At 58.9% G+C, this 15,081-nt stretch overlaps 6 protein-coding genes across 6 annotated transcripts; 3 read left to right on the forward strand and 3 right to left on the reverse strand.

The window, feature by feature from the left end:
* Positions 1-425: 425 nt before the first annotated feature.
* On the reverse strand, positions 426-4,608 carry B0T15DRAFT_506692 (pectate lyase superfamily protein-domain-containing protein; the record flags this gene model as incomplete). Its single annotated transcript, XM_062867597.1, has 4 exons — positions 426-734; positions 784-1,051; positions 1,138-4,407; positions 4,511-4,608. The coding sequence occupies 4 exons, from the start codon at positions 4,606-4,608 to the stop codon at positions 426-428; spliced, it is 3,945 nt and encodes a 1,314-aa protein (XP_062725750.1).
* Positions 4,279-5,507, forward strand: B0T15DRAFT_19905 (uncharacterized protein). Its single transcript, XM_062862552.1, has one exon. It carries the CDS (start codon positions 4,730-4,732, stop codon positions 5,393-5,395), a length of 666 nt encoding a protein of 221 aa, XP_062725751.1. The 5' UTR covers positions 4,279-4,729; the 3' UTR covers positions 5,396-5,507.
* Positions 5,508-6,559, forward strand: B0T15DRAFT_19906 (uncharacterized protein). The gene is made up of 2 exons (XM_062862553.1): positions 5,508-6,407; positions 6,489-6,559. The coding sequence occupies exon 1, from the start codon at positions 5,619-5,621 to the stop codon at positions 6,363-6,365; it is 747 nt and encodes a 248-aa protein (XP_062725752.1). The 5' UTR covers positions 5,508-5,618; the 3' UTR covers positions 6,366-6,407; positions 6,489-6,559.
* Positions 6,560-6,593: 34 nt separating this feature from the next.
* On the forward strand, positions 6,594-8,586 carry B0T15DRAFT_570628 (glycoside hydrolase family 18 protein). Its single transcript, XM_062870841.1, has 3 exons — positions 6,594-7,110; positions 7,171-7,409; positions 7,507-8,586. The coding sequence occupies exons 1-3, from the start codon at positions 6,620-6,622 to the stop codon at positions 8,304-8,306; spliced, it is 1,530 nt and encodes a 509-aa protein (XP_062725753.1). The 5' UTR covers positions 6,594-6,619; the 3' UTR covers positions 8,307-8,586.
* A 671-nt stretch (positions 8,587-9,257) lies between these two features.
* On the reverse strand, positions 9,258-11,290 carry B0T15DRAFT_19931 (uncharacterized protein). Its single transcript, XM_062862556.1, has 2 exons — positions 10,668-11,290; positions 9,258-10,602 (listed from the first exon to the last, which is right to left on the reverse strand). Exons 1-2 carry the CDS (start codon positions 11,190-11,192, stop codon positions 9,691-9,693), a joined length of 1,437 nt encoding a protein of 478 aa, XP_062725754.1. The 5' UTR covers positions 11,193-11,290; the 3' UTR covers positions 9,258-9,690.
* A 1,942-nt stretch (positions 11,291-13,232) lies between these two features.
* Positions 13,233-14,851, reverse strand: B0T15DRAFT_506695 (uncharacterized protein; the record flags this gene model as incomplete). The annotated part of the gene is made up of 2 exons (XM_062867598.1): positions 13,233-14,534; positions 14,618-14,851. The coding sequence occupies 2 exons, from the start codon at positions 14,849-14,851 to the stop codon at positions 13,233-13,235; spliced, it is 1,536 nt and encodes a 511-aa protein (XP_062725755.1).
* Between the last annotated feature and the right edge of the window lie 230 nt (positions 14,852-15,081).

A 15,081-nucleotide genomic window follows, 5' to 3' on the forward strand; every position in this document is an offset into this window, starting at 1 on the left:
TTTGGTAGGTGTCGAGCTTTGGTGGCTGTATTGCAATGAAACACCGTGTAAAACTAGCCCCCTGAAGCACTGTAAATGGTGGAAGGTGATGTAAGGTGCATGTACGATACGAAAATTTGTGTAATTGGCCTACTTCGCGAGGGAAAAGTACCGGCAAAAGGGGCCAAGAACGGTAAAACTAGGGGGTCTAGCTCCCTGGATATAGCGATTTGTATGGTGACTAAGCAGAAAAGTAATCGTATATGCCAATACCCAGGGACTAACGATTTCCCATACAAATTTGGCCGGGCCAGAGATATTAAACGTTATATCCAGATTATCGTTATGGCTCGGAACGCTATGGAGAGGGTAGACTGTAAACAGACCGACGATACACGACATGAGGAACTTGGAACAGCTAGAACATGTCAAACTACCCAAGGTACCTACCACGATTTATTCGGGTCAAACATCCAACTCAGGTAATTATTCGAGCCATACCCGCCCTGCTTGCCGTTCTCGCCGCCACAGTCGCAGCTATCAACCGGGGTCTTGAGGTACCGTAGACACTCGTCAAAGTCAAAGGTCCACGCGCAACCCTCCTTGACCTCAAACGTCCAATGAATCTCCTCGCTCCCGCTGAACGGCAACGTACCCTCGGCCATGAAGGGCCCCTGCAGCTCGCCCGTCGCGCGCTTTCGGCCCGAGACCCCGGCGTGCATGGCGATGTTGTTGCACGCGGAATTGCGCCCGTTCTGCAGCCGAAACGTTGCTCATCTTTTGCCCGCTGTTGAAACAGTAGACGGTGTTCTTGTTGGGATCCGCCCGGTTCTTGGTCGGCGTCGGGGTCGACGGCGCGGTCGTATGTGTCCGGGTTGCCGAGGTGGTGGTGGTGGATGACTCCGGGAGATCGCACGGCTCATAGTCGCCGTACGAGGTACCATTGCCCGTGATCTCCGGCACGTCCCAGCCCCAGCCCCAGCCGAAGCCGTCGCCACCGCCTATGGGGATCTCGCCGTACCCCGGGCCGCCGTACCCAGGGCAATCTTTCGCAAGATCGACGTCCCAGTAGCTGGGATTTGCGGCGGCCTGCCGGCACAACCAGTCCTGGGCAGTGTTGTTGAGCTCGGCGTTGGGGTCGACGGCGGCGGCGCGCACCACCAGCGCCTGGCCGGCCAGCCGCCCATTTGCGGGGGCGCCGCGCCGGGCCCGATGGACGGCGGGGGCGTCGGGAAGGCCCCCGTCGGGCTGGCCGTCGAAGTCTTGCCGTCCGGGCCGCGATAGACGACGGCGGGCCAGTTGCTGGTCGTGGCGGGGACGGGCCAGACAGTCCCGAACGCGGTACGGCGCTTCAGCCCCCCGCCACCAGCACCACCATCGTCGCCCAGCGTCATAATCTCGAAGCCCAGCTTGGACAGAGTCATGAGCGGCACCGTGATGGTGCTTGTCCAGGCGTCCTTGCTGACCGTCATAAGCGGGAAGTTGACGACTGAGGTGGCGCCTGTATACGGGGGCAGCTTGACCCTGCAGGGCGGCGCGCACAAGATCTCGGGCTCGTCCATGTTCCAGATGTCCGGATGGACCCAGAGGATGTCGTTGAAATGGGCGCCGTCGCTGGCGACGTCCAGAAGCGAGATTTGCGACCAAAAGGGGTGCGCGTCCACGTTGAGGTTGTCCGCGGCCAGGATGCCCTGGCCCTCCATAACGGCCATGTACTTGGTGCCGATGGTAACGAGGTTCTGGATCCGCACGCTGGCGTGGTTGCCCTGCAGCAGCATCATGGCCTTTTGGCATGCCTGCCCGTCGATGCAGTCCTGGGCGTAGGCCGAGAACCACGAGTACAGGCCGGCGCTTGCGACGAGGATGTCCTCACAGCCGCGCATGATGACGCCCCAGGACTCGTCGCAGCCGTTGAACTCACCCGGGGCGCAGGTGTAGTCGGGATCGCCGGGGAACTTGCCCACAGCGCCAGCAAACGGAGCGGGAGGCGGGGGGGTCGGCTGGTAATAGGGCGACTCGGTCTGGATCATGCTGGTGAAGATGGTGGAGGCGTTGTGGAAGTTGTACTGGTAATAGACGGCGTGCTCTGACGCCGTGGCATAGAGCCAGACGGGCGCGGTGCTCTCGATCAAGAAGCTACGGGCCGCGTAGACCGAGTTCTGTACCATGGTGTTGTTGGCGTCCTCGAGATCTGGATCGTCGATCATGTGGTCGGCCACCCACAGCCACATATTCTCAAAATAACCCGACGCGCCCGGCTTGAGGTGCATCATCAGGCTGGCGGCGTTGCAGCCCGGTGCGATGCCCGAGGTCAGGGGCGGACACTCGGCCGGTGTCAAATCGGTCCCGGTAGCACCGCCGATACGGACGTGACAGTCCCAGAGGGCAGCCGACCCCTTGGCGTCGGCGGCCATGTTCCACTCGAGAAGCACAGCGCCGGCCGTCGGGCCTTTCGTCGTAAAAAACAAGTCCTGCATCTCCACGTTACCCACCTGGCCGGGGGTCACACCCACACGCACCATAACCTTGGGGTTGTTCGCATCGGAAAAGGCGGATCCGAAGGCCACGAATTGCGACCAGGTCTCGCCGACCATCTTGACGTTGGTTGGCACGACCACGGTGTCGGTCAGTATGTAAGAGCCGGCGTCCACAAACAAAATCTTACCCTGGCTGGAGTACAGCGCGCGCTGGACGGCGGCGGTGTCGTCTGTCACCCCGTCGCCCACGGCGCGGTTTTCGTACTGCGGCTTGGGACGCTCAAAGTAGTTGCCCGACGAGTCGACGAGTCCGCCGTCTCGGCGGTACCGGCCCACCTTACCGCCCATCGAGAAGGAGCGCGCGCCGGCCGAGCCGTCGTACACGGGGCCCAGCACCCAGTGGTCGATAAGCGACTGGCCGGCTCCGGACAGGTGCGTCGTGCCGCTGGTGTCGGCCACGACGGCCATCACACCCGAGACGGCCACGTTCTCGAGCACCAGGCCCGTACTGCGCGAGGCCACGTCAGCCGAGGGCGGCGACACGAGGACGGCAGTGCCAACGTTTGAGAAGGAGGAGTCCAGGACGGCCGCCGAGCCAACGGACCCCGACGGGTCCTTCACCACGAAGCGGAAGCCGACGTTCACGTTGGTCATGGTGACCGACTTCCACACCCAGCCCCAGTCCCAGAACAGGTGAACGGCCGTGTCGCAGCCGTCGAAGCGCAGGCGTTGCGCCGTGAACTGCTGGGCGCCGCCGTAGAGCCCGACGTCGCCGCCGCTGAAAACCACGTCCGAGATCTGACCGCCGCTGCCGTTCTCGGCGTACATACCCTTGGAGCCCGGCCCGGCCCGTAGCTCCACGTTCTGCAAGCTCGTCGCCTGCGCGACCTGGTAGTGCAGGCACGCCGTGTCCTCGCCGACGGGAGCATTGCGCACGTCGATAATCACATTGCGGATTTGGCGGTAAAAGTTGGCCGTGTTAACGTACCACTGCTGGTCGCCTCCGTCGGGTCCGGTGCCCCCGCCGGTGTACTCGTCCGTGGACAGCACGCCCAGGCCAACAAACGACGACGAGGAGGCGATGATCACGGGCCGGTCGAGGACGTCGCCGATAACCTGCGTGCCGAAGGGCAAGGGCATAGTGCTTGAGACGAGATAGGTACCCGGGGGGAAGTACACAATGGCGTTCTTGGTGGTGGACCCGTTACACTTCTCGCCGCACCGCCAGCCGTCGTTCAGGGCCTCCTTGATGGCGGCCGTATCGTCGGTCACGCCGTTTCCGGTGGCGCCGTAGTCGAGCACGTTGCGGAAGACCTTGTACGTTGGGTCGTCGCCCCAGGGGACGGTGCCTTTGCGCGCGATGGTCTCCATCCAGTACGTGCCTCGGACAGGGGCCCGGCGCTTGACGCCGCTCGAGGTCGAGTTGGATGGAATAGGATGGGTGGTACCCGAGTTCACACCCCCGGACGGTGCCTCGGCCTCGGCCTCGGTCACGAGGGCGGCGGCCCAGGCGATCTCCTCGGTGATTGCGAGGAGCGGAGGGGAGGACGTATCGTTGTCATCACCACTCTGATCTCGTCGCTTGTTATTGTTGGGCGCTGTTGCAGTACTGCCGCCAATTACGGTTCCGGGTTTGAGACGGTACCGGTTGCGCGCCGGGTTGGCCAGCCGCGCCTTGTTTCGCTTGGCTGAGGCAGCGATAGCATCGGCCACGATGCTCCGGGCTCTGGCGAGGTCGGCCGCGGACGCAGTCTTCAGTAGAGGCTTGCCATCGGTGGAGTTCCAGCTGGACGTGACTTGGCGTTTGGGAACGGCCTTGGGAGTTGTGGCTCTAGCAGCGTTGGGTCGCGGCGTCGCTGTGCGGCCGCTCAGATCGGCGGAAAAGCCAGCAGCTCGTATCCCAATGCCCCCCAACCCGCCCAATAGGCCCCGCTCGGCGGTGCTCGCCCGACTGGGGCCGGTGCTGCAATGTCAACGGCGTCTGCGGCGTGAACCCGGCCGACTGCTATGTCGAGCGTGGATGCCAGCCCGCCTTCGGAATCTGCGCCTCCAACTCCAACTCCACCACCACCTCGTCGGCCACCTCTACCACCTCCTCTACCAAGACAACTTCATCCTCCTCCACCACCAGGACGACTTCATCCTCTTCCATTACTAAGACGTCTTCAACGTCCACGACACCATCGAGCACTCACGGGACCACCACTGCCCCTAGCACTGAAATCCCAGGCGTATCCAACTTGCCTGCGTGTGGCCAGACCTGCTTCAATAACATGCTCGCGCAGTATTCGGCGCTGGGTTGTTCCAGCCCCCAGGACTCCTACTGCCTATGCAACAACGCCGATTTCAGCAACGGCATCCGCGACTGTTCCAACGGCGCCTGCGGAACCAGCGTTAGCAGCACCGTGATATCTTTCGGCAGTGCGTATTGCTCCACCGCCTTCGCCACGCACACGGCCACGACCACCGGTCTGGCTGCTCTACCCTCCTGTGGGCAGACCTGCTTCAACAACATGGTGGCCCAGTACACCGCCCTAGGCTGCTCTAGTCCTTCTGATTCCTATTGCCTGTGCGGCAACGCCGACTTCAGCAACGGTCTGCGTGACTGCTCCAACGGAGCGTGCGGCACCGTTGTGGGTAGCAGCGCGATTGCGTATGTGAGCGCGTACTGCTCTGCCGCATCGGCTACCCACACGACCACGGCCACGGGCGTGGCTGCTCTGCCTTCTTATGGCCAGACCTGCTTCAACAACATGGTAGCGCAGTACTCCGCTCTAGGATGCGCCAGTCCCCAGCCCTCGTGTCTCTGCAAGAATGTCAACTTTGGATACGGCCTGAGGGATTGCGCCAACGGTGCTTGCGGCACAGCTGTGGCCTCGACAATCATTTCTTATGGAAGCTCATACTGCGCGTCTGCAACAGCAACAGTCAAGGGTTGAGTGAAGGGGATAACTCAAGTAAGGGAGGGAGAAATATCGAAAGTACAAGGATTTAGTGTATACGGCGTACATGTAGGACTGTGCGAGGACGCAAGTCTGCCGGAGCGCCATACCCGATTAGGCAGAGCGCCATTGTTAATTCCCTGTCTGTGGAACCAGGCCCAAGACGTGTGGGGCGATTAGCTGCGGGGTAGTCTTAAAAAAATGCCTTGTCTCCATCGGCATGGGCCTTAAAAACAAGGTGGTAAAAGTGCTTGAATTTGTGGAGGTCGGCTTGTGTGGTTTTGTTGTTAAGGTTGGTAACAGGAATTGGTTCTCCAGTGCCCGAGAAATCCTTATAAACCCACGATGTGGGCTGCAGCTTCCAACAGCCTGCCCGCCCTGCAGCCTCTTGTTGGAAGTTGTGGTACTTGAAATACGGAAGCTTGGTTGCCGGCCTCCGTCGCCGGTGCCGTTTGGGAGTTGTTACGGAGCCGGCCCCACTCCAGGAACGCGAACGGGTTTTGGACCGGTAGAACTTCGGCCGAGTCTTGGTTCGTGCTTGATGAGCCATCAATTGCAGTCGTGCAAAAGGAATGATTTTGCCTGTGGCCTAGGGAGAGCAAACAAGGATGTTCAGCGATTCTCTTCACCGTTCAAGGGCGGAGTGCTAATCCGCGGGATGTTTCTGGCGGAACGCTTGCATAGGTATATGATATCCGGATGTTCGGCCAAATATGGACGAACCTCTCCCGCGCCGCCCCGTCCATTCGTACGACGCGGATATCAGAACGGCCAGGTGCCCCTCGGCTTCTCGAAGGGAGCTAGAAGGCCAGACGGGGTCGGTCTCCCCGCCCCTTCCAGTCTCCTGCTCACCGGCATTTCTTTAATTCAACTCGCGGGCCGATACCCTGGAACTCTTGGTCCCTTCAGGCTAAGATGGTCTGATGATACCGGCCCTCTTGCTTCCAGCATGTGCCAAGCGGTATAGGAGCCAGTCTTCATATTACATTGGCATGAGGACTCGATGGAGGCAAGCTGAGGGCCACTCCGTGCTCAACCCGCATTCCATTGCTGAGATATGGTCTGAGATGTTGTGCCGCATCTCCACTAGACGAAGTCTCCTGCATTCCTTGACCGAGCGTGTTCCGCCGTGACTGACGCTTATATACCTCCCGTTCGACCATACTCTGGTGCCTTGTCCTTGTACAACCCTCACGGTACATTGTCTCTCGGGGAAGCAAGATGCCATCTTCACTTTCTCTTCTCGTCGCTCCTTTGCTGCTGTTGTCCACGGCCTCGGGCCTCCCGCAGGTGCAGGATATTGAGCTTGGCCCTGGAGAAGATGTCGCCGTGGCATGCGAATGCCCGGAAGTGACGGTAGTGACGGTAGTGACGGTAGTGACGACGACAGTATGGATGACCGAGCCGACGAGCATTCTGAGCCCTACTAGTTCTTCTGGCTCCACGACACTCACCTCAACGCCCCTTCCATCCACCACACCCTGCTCATCGAGCATTACCGAGACCTCTTCGGTGCCTATCGACCCGACCCCGTCCTCCCCGCCCGGCAACGGCAACGGCACGGGTAGCCCACCCCCTTCTGGATATCGCAACGCTCTCTACTTCACAAACTGGGGCATCTACGGTGCCAACTTCCAGCCCCAGCAGCTCCCTGCAGACAAGATCACGCACGTCTTGTATGCCTTTGCCGACATTGCATCCGATGGCGAGGTGTAAGTCATAAAATCTTTCTGGTGGCTGTTCTGGGAAACCTTTGACTAATGCCCATGCAGGAAATCGTCGGACTCGTACGCCGACCTGGAGAAGCACTACCCCGGCGACTCGTGGAACGACGTGGGGCTGAACGCCTACGGCTGCGTCAAGCAGCTGTACAAGCTCAAGAAGCAGCACCGGCAGATGAAGACCCTGCTCTCCATCGGCGGGTGGACGTACTCGCCCAAGTTCGCCCCCGTTGCCGCGACGGAAGCCGGACGACAGCGCTTCTGCAACTCTTCAGTTACTTTACTCAAGGGTGGGCACACGCACATCTCTACCTACTAGTAGTCTCTACCACCTTTCTCGCCCTCCCTACTTTAAAACTGACCAACCCCTTCTTCTATGCAATACAGACTGGGGCTTCGACGGCCTCGACATCGACTGGGAATACCCGTCCGACGCCCAGCAAGCGCAGGACTTCGTCGCGCTGCTGCGCACGTGCCGCGACGCCCTGGACGCCTACGCCGCGCAACACGCACCGGGCTACCACTTCATCCTGACCATCGCGGCGCCCGCGGGCCCGCAGAACTACAACACCCTGGCAATGGAAGCCATGGACCCGCTGCTGGACGCGTGGCACGTCATGGCCTACGACTACGCCGGCTCGTGGGACACGACGTCGGGCCACCAGGCCAACCTGTACCCGGACCCGACCAACCCGCAGGCGACCAAATTCAGCACCGACCGCGCCGTGCGCGACTACCTGGCGCGCGGCACCCCGCCCCACAAGATCTTGCTGGGCCTGCCACTCTACGGCCGCGCCTTCGAGGGCACCAAGGGGCTCGGCCAGCCGTACACGGGCGTCGGCCAGGGCTCGATCCAGAACGGCATCTGGCTGTACAAGGACCTGCCGCGGCCGGGCGCGACCGAGCTGTACGACGACGTGGCCAAGGCGAGCTACAGCTTCAACGCCGCCGCGGGCCAGCTGGTGTCGTACGACACCGTGGGCAGCGCGGCCGTCAAGGCCGGGTATCTGGTCGAGCACGGACTGGGCGGCGCCGTCTTCTGGGAGGCGGCCGGCGACAAGAACGGGAGCGAGAGCCTGGTCGGCACGCTCGCGGCGGGCATGGGCCAGCTGGAGGCGGCGGCGAATCTGCTGAGTTATCCGGCCAGTCGGTACGAGAATATTCGGAAGGGCGTACCCGGCGAGTAGAGAGGGCTGGGCATTTGCATTGCATTGCATTCTGCCGGGTTTAGAGGGGTTGATTGATTAGGAATGATTATTGTTTTACGCGCGCTGGCTCTGGGTGTTTTTGTTGTTCCGGCAGGCTGAATACCTAGCTGACCTTATCTCACCTAGCTACGTGAGCTGGACATGCTCTACCTGGCTGGTTGGCGTGGAGTGTATTCATATTCCATTGTTCCTCATCAATCTTCCCACAAGCATCGATCTGCATCTGGACATAGGACGCAATAGACTTTCCGGCTATTGATCGATAATCATTGTTCAATAACGCACCTGTGTTTCTCTCCCATACAGTTAGTAGTGGATCTGAAGCAGAATGCGCGTTTGGAGTCACAGGGTGCGGCCGTGTCTTGGTTGCCCTCCCCATTCGCAAGCCACCGGCATGCGGCCTGGAATTCAAAGCGGGCATGTTCTAGGGTACCGGGAATGAAACAGCCATATTTGCGCAAATCAGAAATGTAGGGCTTGATACCTGATCGCAGGGAATGAGAAGTGCGAGGCCACGGTGGGAGTCACGCCGACCCCGGTCTGCCGCCCCTGATAAATTTATGGGACGGGTTCGAGAGACTCTAAGGGACGGATATATATCTTGGAGCAATACGAGAGGGGATAGCAGGCCCGGCCAAGGCTAGGGCTAATAAGCGCAGGAACTGGCTGGTTATGAACTTTTCGTCCAAACGGCAAGCGCGTGGCGCACGTGTGGTTCTAGTCGTCGAATATGCCCATGGTCAGTTCTGATCCGATCACCGTACCTTCAAGGGGGTTTCATACATGTAAGCACACTGCCTAGACTTACCCAAATTTTCAATCTTAGGCTCATAGGTATACTAACCATATATACTGCTACATATATGCCGCTAACCCAAACATCTTAACTCCGGGCCGCTGTCCGGGTTGGTTAGGATGACCTTCGTTTTGGTGCCAATATCGCTTATCTTATATATACGTAAGCGTACCTAAGCTTGTCATTTTCCCCAGACCTAAGGCAATCGTATATAGTAACCCAAGTTAGCGTGCTATATCGAACCACCAACGACGTGACATCCAAGGTTCGCTCTTCTGTTAGTAGTTCATTCATAGTTGTTTCTGCCTATCCTAGCGCTACAAGAAGCTCGTCATGCCTCCGTTGTCAACTTCCCAACACCAGCGCGTCCCAGACTGTGGATGGCAAACCCTGAAATTACCAATAATGTAGACTTGTAAGAAAACTGCCCGCAGCATGGCCCAGCCAGAGAACTCAACTCAACTCAACTCAACTCAACCGACAAACTCCCTCTCCCCTCACCTCGAACCCCTTTGTTCCCCAAAAGTCCCACGTTCCCCCTCACACACACACATACATACACACACCCTACATCATCAACACCCCCAACAAGCCCACCATCCCACCCACCACAGCCACGACCACACTCCTCACGCCCGGCACTCCACTCTCGGCTCCCGACCCGGCTGCGATGCCGCCACTCGCACTCCCGTTGCTCGCCAGCCTACCAGCACCAGCACCAGTCTGCACCGCCACAGCCGTCACCAACGTGCTCGTGACCCCGTCGCCGCCGACCGTCGTGAGCGTGGTCAGCGCCGAGGCCTCACTGCCCGACCCGCCAGCCGCACCGGTACCAGTCGTGGTCGGCAGGAGGGCGGTTACTAGCAAGGTACTACTGCTACTACTAGCCTCCACGTCCGTGGCGGTTCCGCCGGTTTGGGATGATGCGTTGGGCAGAGGTCGGAGAGAGCCACTTGATTCTGATTCGGCGTCCGGGGCGCCGGGGAGGGGCCGTAGGTTTGTGAGTGAGGAGTCAGTCCCGCCTTCGATGTTGGTGAGGTTGTTGGTGGTGGTGGTGGTGGTGGGGAGGGGCATGAGGGAGCCGGACGATGGGGACGTGGTGGCTTCGTTGTTCGGGAGAGGGGCGAGGCCACCTGTGGCGTGGGCGACGCCCGAGGGGGATGCTGCGTCTGTGCCGTTGGCGAAGACGAAGCCTTGAGCGGGCGCCGCGAAGCTAGAGCGCGCAGAGCTTGTGGAGATCTGGATGAAGGAGCCGATGACGCTGGCAACGCTGGTGGGATCGAATATCACGGCGGCTGTGGTCGGATCGACCACAATGGGGGTAAAGGACGCGAGGACTGCAGTGTAACTAGTTGATGATTCCGGTACTGCTGCGGTGGTCGACGTCTCCACTGCCACGCTCGCTGAAGGCGGGCTGAGGATCTGGGTAAAAGATCCTACGGCCTGGCTAATACTTGATGCCGTGGTTAGCTCGGCAGCCTGTCGTCCAATCGGTCAGTAAGCGTCTCTGAACGTCTCGGCCGCAATCAGATGACTGTTCATACCGAGCTCGCGACGCCTGGTGCGTTCGGTAATGGTGCAAGGGACACTGGCGCCGCCTTGTCGACGCCAGGGGGCGGGGCCAATGTTGCGGAAGGACTCGGCGCTACAACCGCCTCAAACGGCGTTTCCACCGTCGCCGCAACAGACGACGCCGCCGTTGATGGTTCCACAACCGGCGGAGCGATGGCGGTATCCCCAGGAACAAGTGCGGGCAGCGGCTGAAGCGAGACCGGCGATCCGTCGGCTTGCAGACCCGGAGGTGGCTTCAACCCCGATGCTGCTGCCGCCGAGTTGGCGGCGGCGACAGCGGATGCCACAGCAGCGGCACTTGACTGTTGGGCTGCCAGTACCTCTGGAGGGATCGGCGTGGCCGCGGGTGCCGAGTTGGAGACCGTTTGTATGCGGAGACTACCCGTGCTCCCATCGCCCGCCACCGAGTTCGTCGCGTCGTTTCGCTGAGCTGTAGTCCTGTCCGGGGCCACGGCGGCCAGGAGGATCGTGACGAAGATACTGGCCGAGAGATGCATGGTTGCTATCCAGTTACTGGGCTGAATAGCAAAGAATACCTATTAAGCCGGACTGAAGCTGGCGCGATATAAGACTGTAGTAGAAAATGGGCCGTAAAGAAGGTCGAGAAGCAGATATGCTGCCCTGCAGCCACGGAGTAGGGACGTAAGAAGGAAGAGAAAGTAAAGCACTAGTCACCACAGAAGACACGGGCGACTCAAGTGCAGGGAGGAGAGAGGAAGCAGAGGGGCCGAAGCCGGATAAAGAAGAGGATATATCGCATTGGGATGTTTCTCATCGGATCCGCGACACCATGAGTCTGAGCGACACCGCTGGATCCCATCATGCTGGCTTGCTCCCATCGTGTTTGCTTCCAAGGATACACGGCAAAGAGCCCGCAAGAAGTAGGCGAGTCAGGTACCTGACTGAGCCCCTGAACACGGCATCGATCCCGTGATGGGTCGAATTGTAGACGACTGCAATGCGGATCACAACTCGGGAGACGGGCTCTGCTGCTGCCCGCCAAGAGGTCGCAGAGAGCACGCATCAAGAGATCGGGGCCGCATCTGGAACATCCGTCCATTCTCCGACTTGGGGTTGCGGCTCGGCGAGTCAAGAGCTGGGAGACGCAAGGGGCCTGAGCGCGGCTCTGACACAGCAGCCCGCGCCGATGAAACCCAGCTCCCGCCCGGCAGCCGAAATCTAAAGGAGCGTGCGCATCTATGCCGGGCTTGACAGAAATTAGGTTTTTGGCAGAGTCGTTGAAACATCTTGACTGACGGGAGCTTCTCACCGATGAAGCAGGCTGGGATCAGCGGCGAAGTCGACAACATTCGGAGATGCTCAGCGTGGTTGTCGTTTGACTGATCCAAGACTGTCGAGGCTGCCCGTCATCAACTGTCATCTCAAAAGATCAAACAGGGACAGCCAACTGCGCCATCTTATAGTTTAACACTTTGGGCGCCGATGTACAGTAGAACTTGATCAGCAAGTGGAAGCGATGCTTATCAGCGTAGATATCGCGCCTATCTAACCTAATTATATGCCTCCGAACTGCGAGTTTGTGCTCGACGATCTCGAATTGTACCCTTAGGACTGGTCTAAAAGATTCGACCTAATTCATGCTCGTATGCTAAGTGGATGCTTCAAGAGTCCTGAAAACATCGTCAAGGAGGCCTATAAGTATGTAACATGTGTGGCTTTTGATTCAATGACTGACTATGCGCACCAGGAACCTGGAACCCGGCGGGTATTTCGAGGTCAAAGATATTGTGCCCATAAAAGCTCCCTGTCTATATACAAGAGCCTAGAAATGGTAGCTATAAGGACAAGAAACCACACCCTTTGAACAATAACGAAGACCAAAAGCTATCGTTATTATAGCGAGGCCGAGAACGTAAACCGGACCTAGTACCAGGTAGTTACAGATTCTTTTTAGGGTCGAATGCTAACTCAGCAACACTTAGGTCACGTGCCAAATACGTATTTCTAAGGATTAAACGGTAGGGAACGCGTTCTTGCTTACTAGAGTTTTCACTATTCTGTTTCTACCTCCGTTTCCCATCTATACTACCTAGGGGTATAATCCTAATACCATTACGCTTATAACCACAGATTCCACCAACGCATGGTAAATCATACGCAAATCACTATCCGTAAGCGTCTAGGCAAACACGTTTGCAGCCTTGGCCATAACAAAACAACCCTACATTTTCCAGAGCACCATTAGGTACCTAGGTACTCGGGGGTCCAAGCGTTGCTTACCAGGGGACAGCCGAGTACCAGAAGCCTAAAACCGCTTACCCTCTAGGCGAATATATCCCTGCTAATCAAGTCTATCAACGGTTAGGTACCTGCTCAAGCACACGAAGTAGCTTAAAGTAGGAGACGCTCTTTCCCTTAAGCTAGAAGCCAACTGCTCTTTCCTCCTAGGTAGTTTCCTTATAGCTCAAGGAGTAAACAGCTCAACTGTTACAGGGTGCGGAGTGAACCACTGCACCAACAGACCAAAAAGTCCACCAGTTCTGGCACTTCGTGCCAGAACGCTCCGCACCGCTTGCTTAGATCACCGGTGCCGTACGCAACCCGTGCCGTACGCAGCCGACGGTGACAGTCTCCGACTTTTGGCATGTCTCCGAATTATTGCACCCCTCTTTAGAGGGGGCCATCGGTAGAATAACGCTCGGGCCCCCAAGTATCCTTGCTATCCACCTCGCAAAAGGACCCTCAATCCACCTCCCAAGCTCCCCAACCGCAGCGACAAGCTGATACATGCCACTCAGCGAGTTGGTCTCGCCGAGCGTCATATGACCGACGATCTCCAGCCTGTCCCCTCGGTCGCAGGCAAACGACAGCTGCCAGGCGTGCTCGTTGACCAGGATCAGCGGGAGCGTCACAACGCGCTCGCCACCTTCCCTCTGGAACCGTTTCACCCGCTCGTGCCATGCCGCCGTCCAGGCGGCCAGCTGGGTCCGACCCTCTACTGCCGACGAACCGCCACCCCCCGTCCTCGTTTCAATGCTCACCGCCACCGGTCGGTAGCACATCGGGCCGTACAGGCTCTGGTTGACCGTCGCTTCGCCTACGGGCTGGGATTCGACAACGCGGTTGATGGTTCCGTTGAGGTCGCTGTACCAATCCTGTCTTCCGTTCCCCTCCCCTGCTGCTGCCGCCAGGTCTAGCACGAGTGCAAAATCGACCATCTTCTTCTCCACGAACTCGGTCGCCGCATGCTCGCCCATCCTCGGGATAAAGGGTTTGGCGATCGCAGCCGTCGTGACAACCGCTGTGTTGACGTGCGGCGCGTGCATCTCCAAGGCGTGCTGGAGGATAGGACCGTGCACCAGGACGTTCCGCTCGGCGTCTGAGCTGCCCATGTGCTGGCATTGGACTGCGGCCCTCAAAAGCTTCCGTAGCAGACGTAGCTCGGCCAGCGCCCGCCCCTTGTCTTCCTGCTCTTCTCGCCGCATCCCTGTTCGGCCATTTCCATCGCCCTGTTGTTCCTGTTGTGCTCCTCTTACGCCGGCTGCAGCAGCCCGGAAGCAGAACGGGGGGAACTCCGTCTCAGCCGCCTTGTTGATCTCGGCCTCCGCTTCTCCAGGAAAGATGTTCATACGGTACGTGATGTTGGACAGACTCTTATACAGCTCCGTCACGTCCTCGTGAAGAAGCGCCTGTGCGCCGTCGCCCATGTTGACGAAGAGGATGGGCTTCTGGAGCGCGCGGAGCTCCTGCGGCTTCTTGGTCGGACTGTTGCTGCGTGCCGACGCTCTGGCCTTGCCGATGTGCTTGTGGTGCTTGCCCAGCTGCCCGACGTGGCCGATGATCGGACAAATGCAGCCTCGGGTAGCCCAAGGTCGGGCCTGTTGTTGCCTAGCAAGAGGCTGCCTCCCTCTCACTCAAGCCCTCATCGCGGTGGTTCTCCCTCTAAGAAAAGGAGGATCACCCTCCCCGACCGCAGCAGCCGCGGCGGCGTGGACATTATAGGCTGGTGAGCCGCGAGGTCGTCGTTGTCGTTGACGATGTCGGACCGGGGGGCGAACTTCCGCTTGCGCTTCTTCACGGAGCACGGGAGCGACAGCGACGATGCGAGAGGTGTATCGGCTTCTGAAATAATAATCGAATCGAGCCACTGGTTGACAAAGAGCCGGCGACCGGCTTGAGATGGATCGTGTTGCATTGGCTTATTTCTTGCTTGTTGATAGCGCGGGACAGAGAGGTAGATGGCTGTCCAATGTGTTTGCTTTGTTTTGAAGTTGGTATTTACGCGTTCGGCAGCGAATTGACATGTCGAGCAAGGGGCGAGCATCTTTCGTGATACCGGTCACCTCGAGACTTCGAGCTTTACACAATACCGTACACAGTGTCTGTACGGTATTGCACATCTGAGACTAGGGCGCAGGGCTTGTG

The sequence above is a fragment of the Chaetomium strumarium genome, assembly GCF_033439665.1.
Source record: "Chaetomium strumarium strain CBS 333.67 chromosome Unknown B0T15scaffold_1, whole genome shotgun sequence".
Classification (NCBI taxonomy): Eukaryota; Fungi; Ascomycota; class Sordariomycetes; order Sordariales; family Chaetomiaceae; genus Chaetomium; species Chaetomium strumarium.

Excerpts from the sequence above, each read along its gene's own strand:
- B0T15DRAFT_19905 (XM_062862552.1), top strand. The coding sequence starts at position 4,730 with ATGCTCGCGCAGTATTCGGCGCTGGGTTGTTCCAGCCCCCAGGACTCC.
- B0T15DRAFT_19906 (XM_062862553.1), top strand. The coding sequence starts at position 5,619 with ATGGGCCTTAAAAACAAGGTGGTAAAAGTGCTTGAATTTGTGGAGGTC.
- B0T15DRAFT_570628 (XM_062870841.1), top strand. The coding sequence starts at position 6,620 with ATGCCATCTTCACTTTCTCTTCTCGTCGCTCCTTTGCTGCTGTTGTCC. Across the intron at positions 7,111-7,170 it reads ATTGCATCCGATGGCGAGGT|GAAATCGTCGGACTCGTACG; the intron begins GTAAGTCATAAA and ends ATGCCCATGCAG. Across the intron at positions 7,410-7,506 it reads TTCAGTTACTTTACTCAAGG|ACTGGGGCTTCGACGGCCTC; the intron begins GTGGGCACACGC and ends TATGCAATACAG.
- B0T15DRAFT_19931 (XM_062862556.1), bottom strand. The coding sequence starts at position 11,192 with ATGCATCTCTCGGCCAGTATCTTCGTCACGATCCTCCTGGCCGCCGTG. Across the intron at positions 10,603-10,667 it reads CACCAGGCGTCGCGAGCTCG|GCTGCCGAGCTAACCACGGC; the intron begins GTATGAACAGTC and ends ATTGGACGACAG.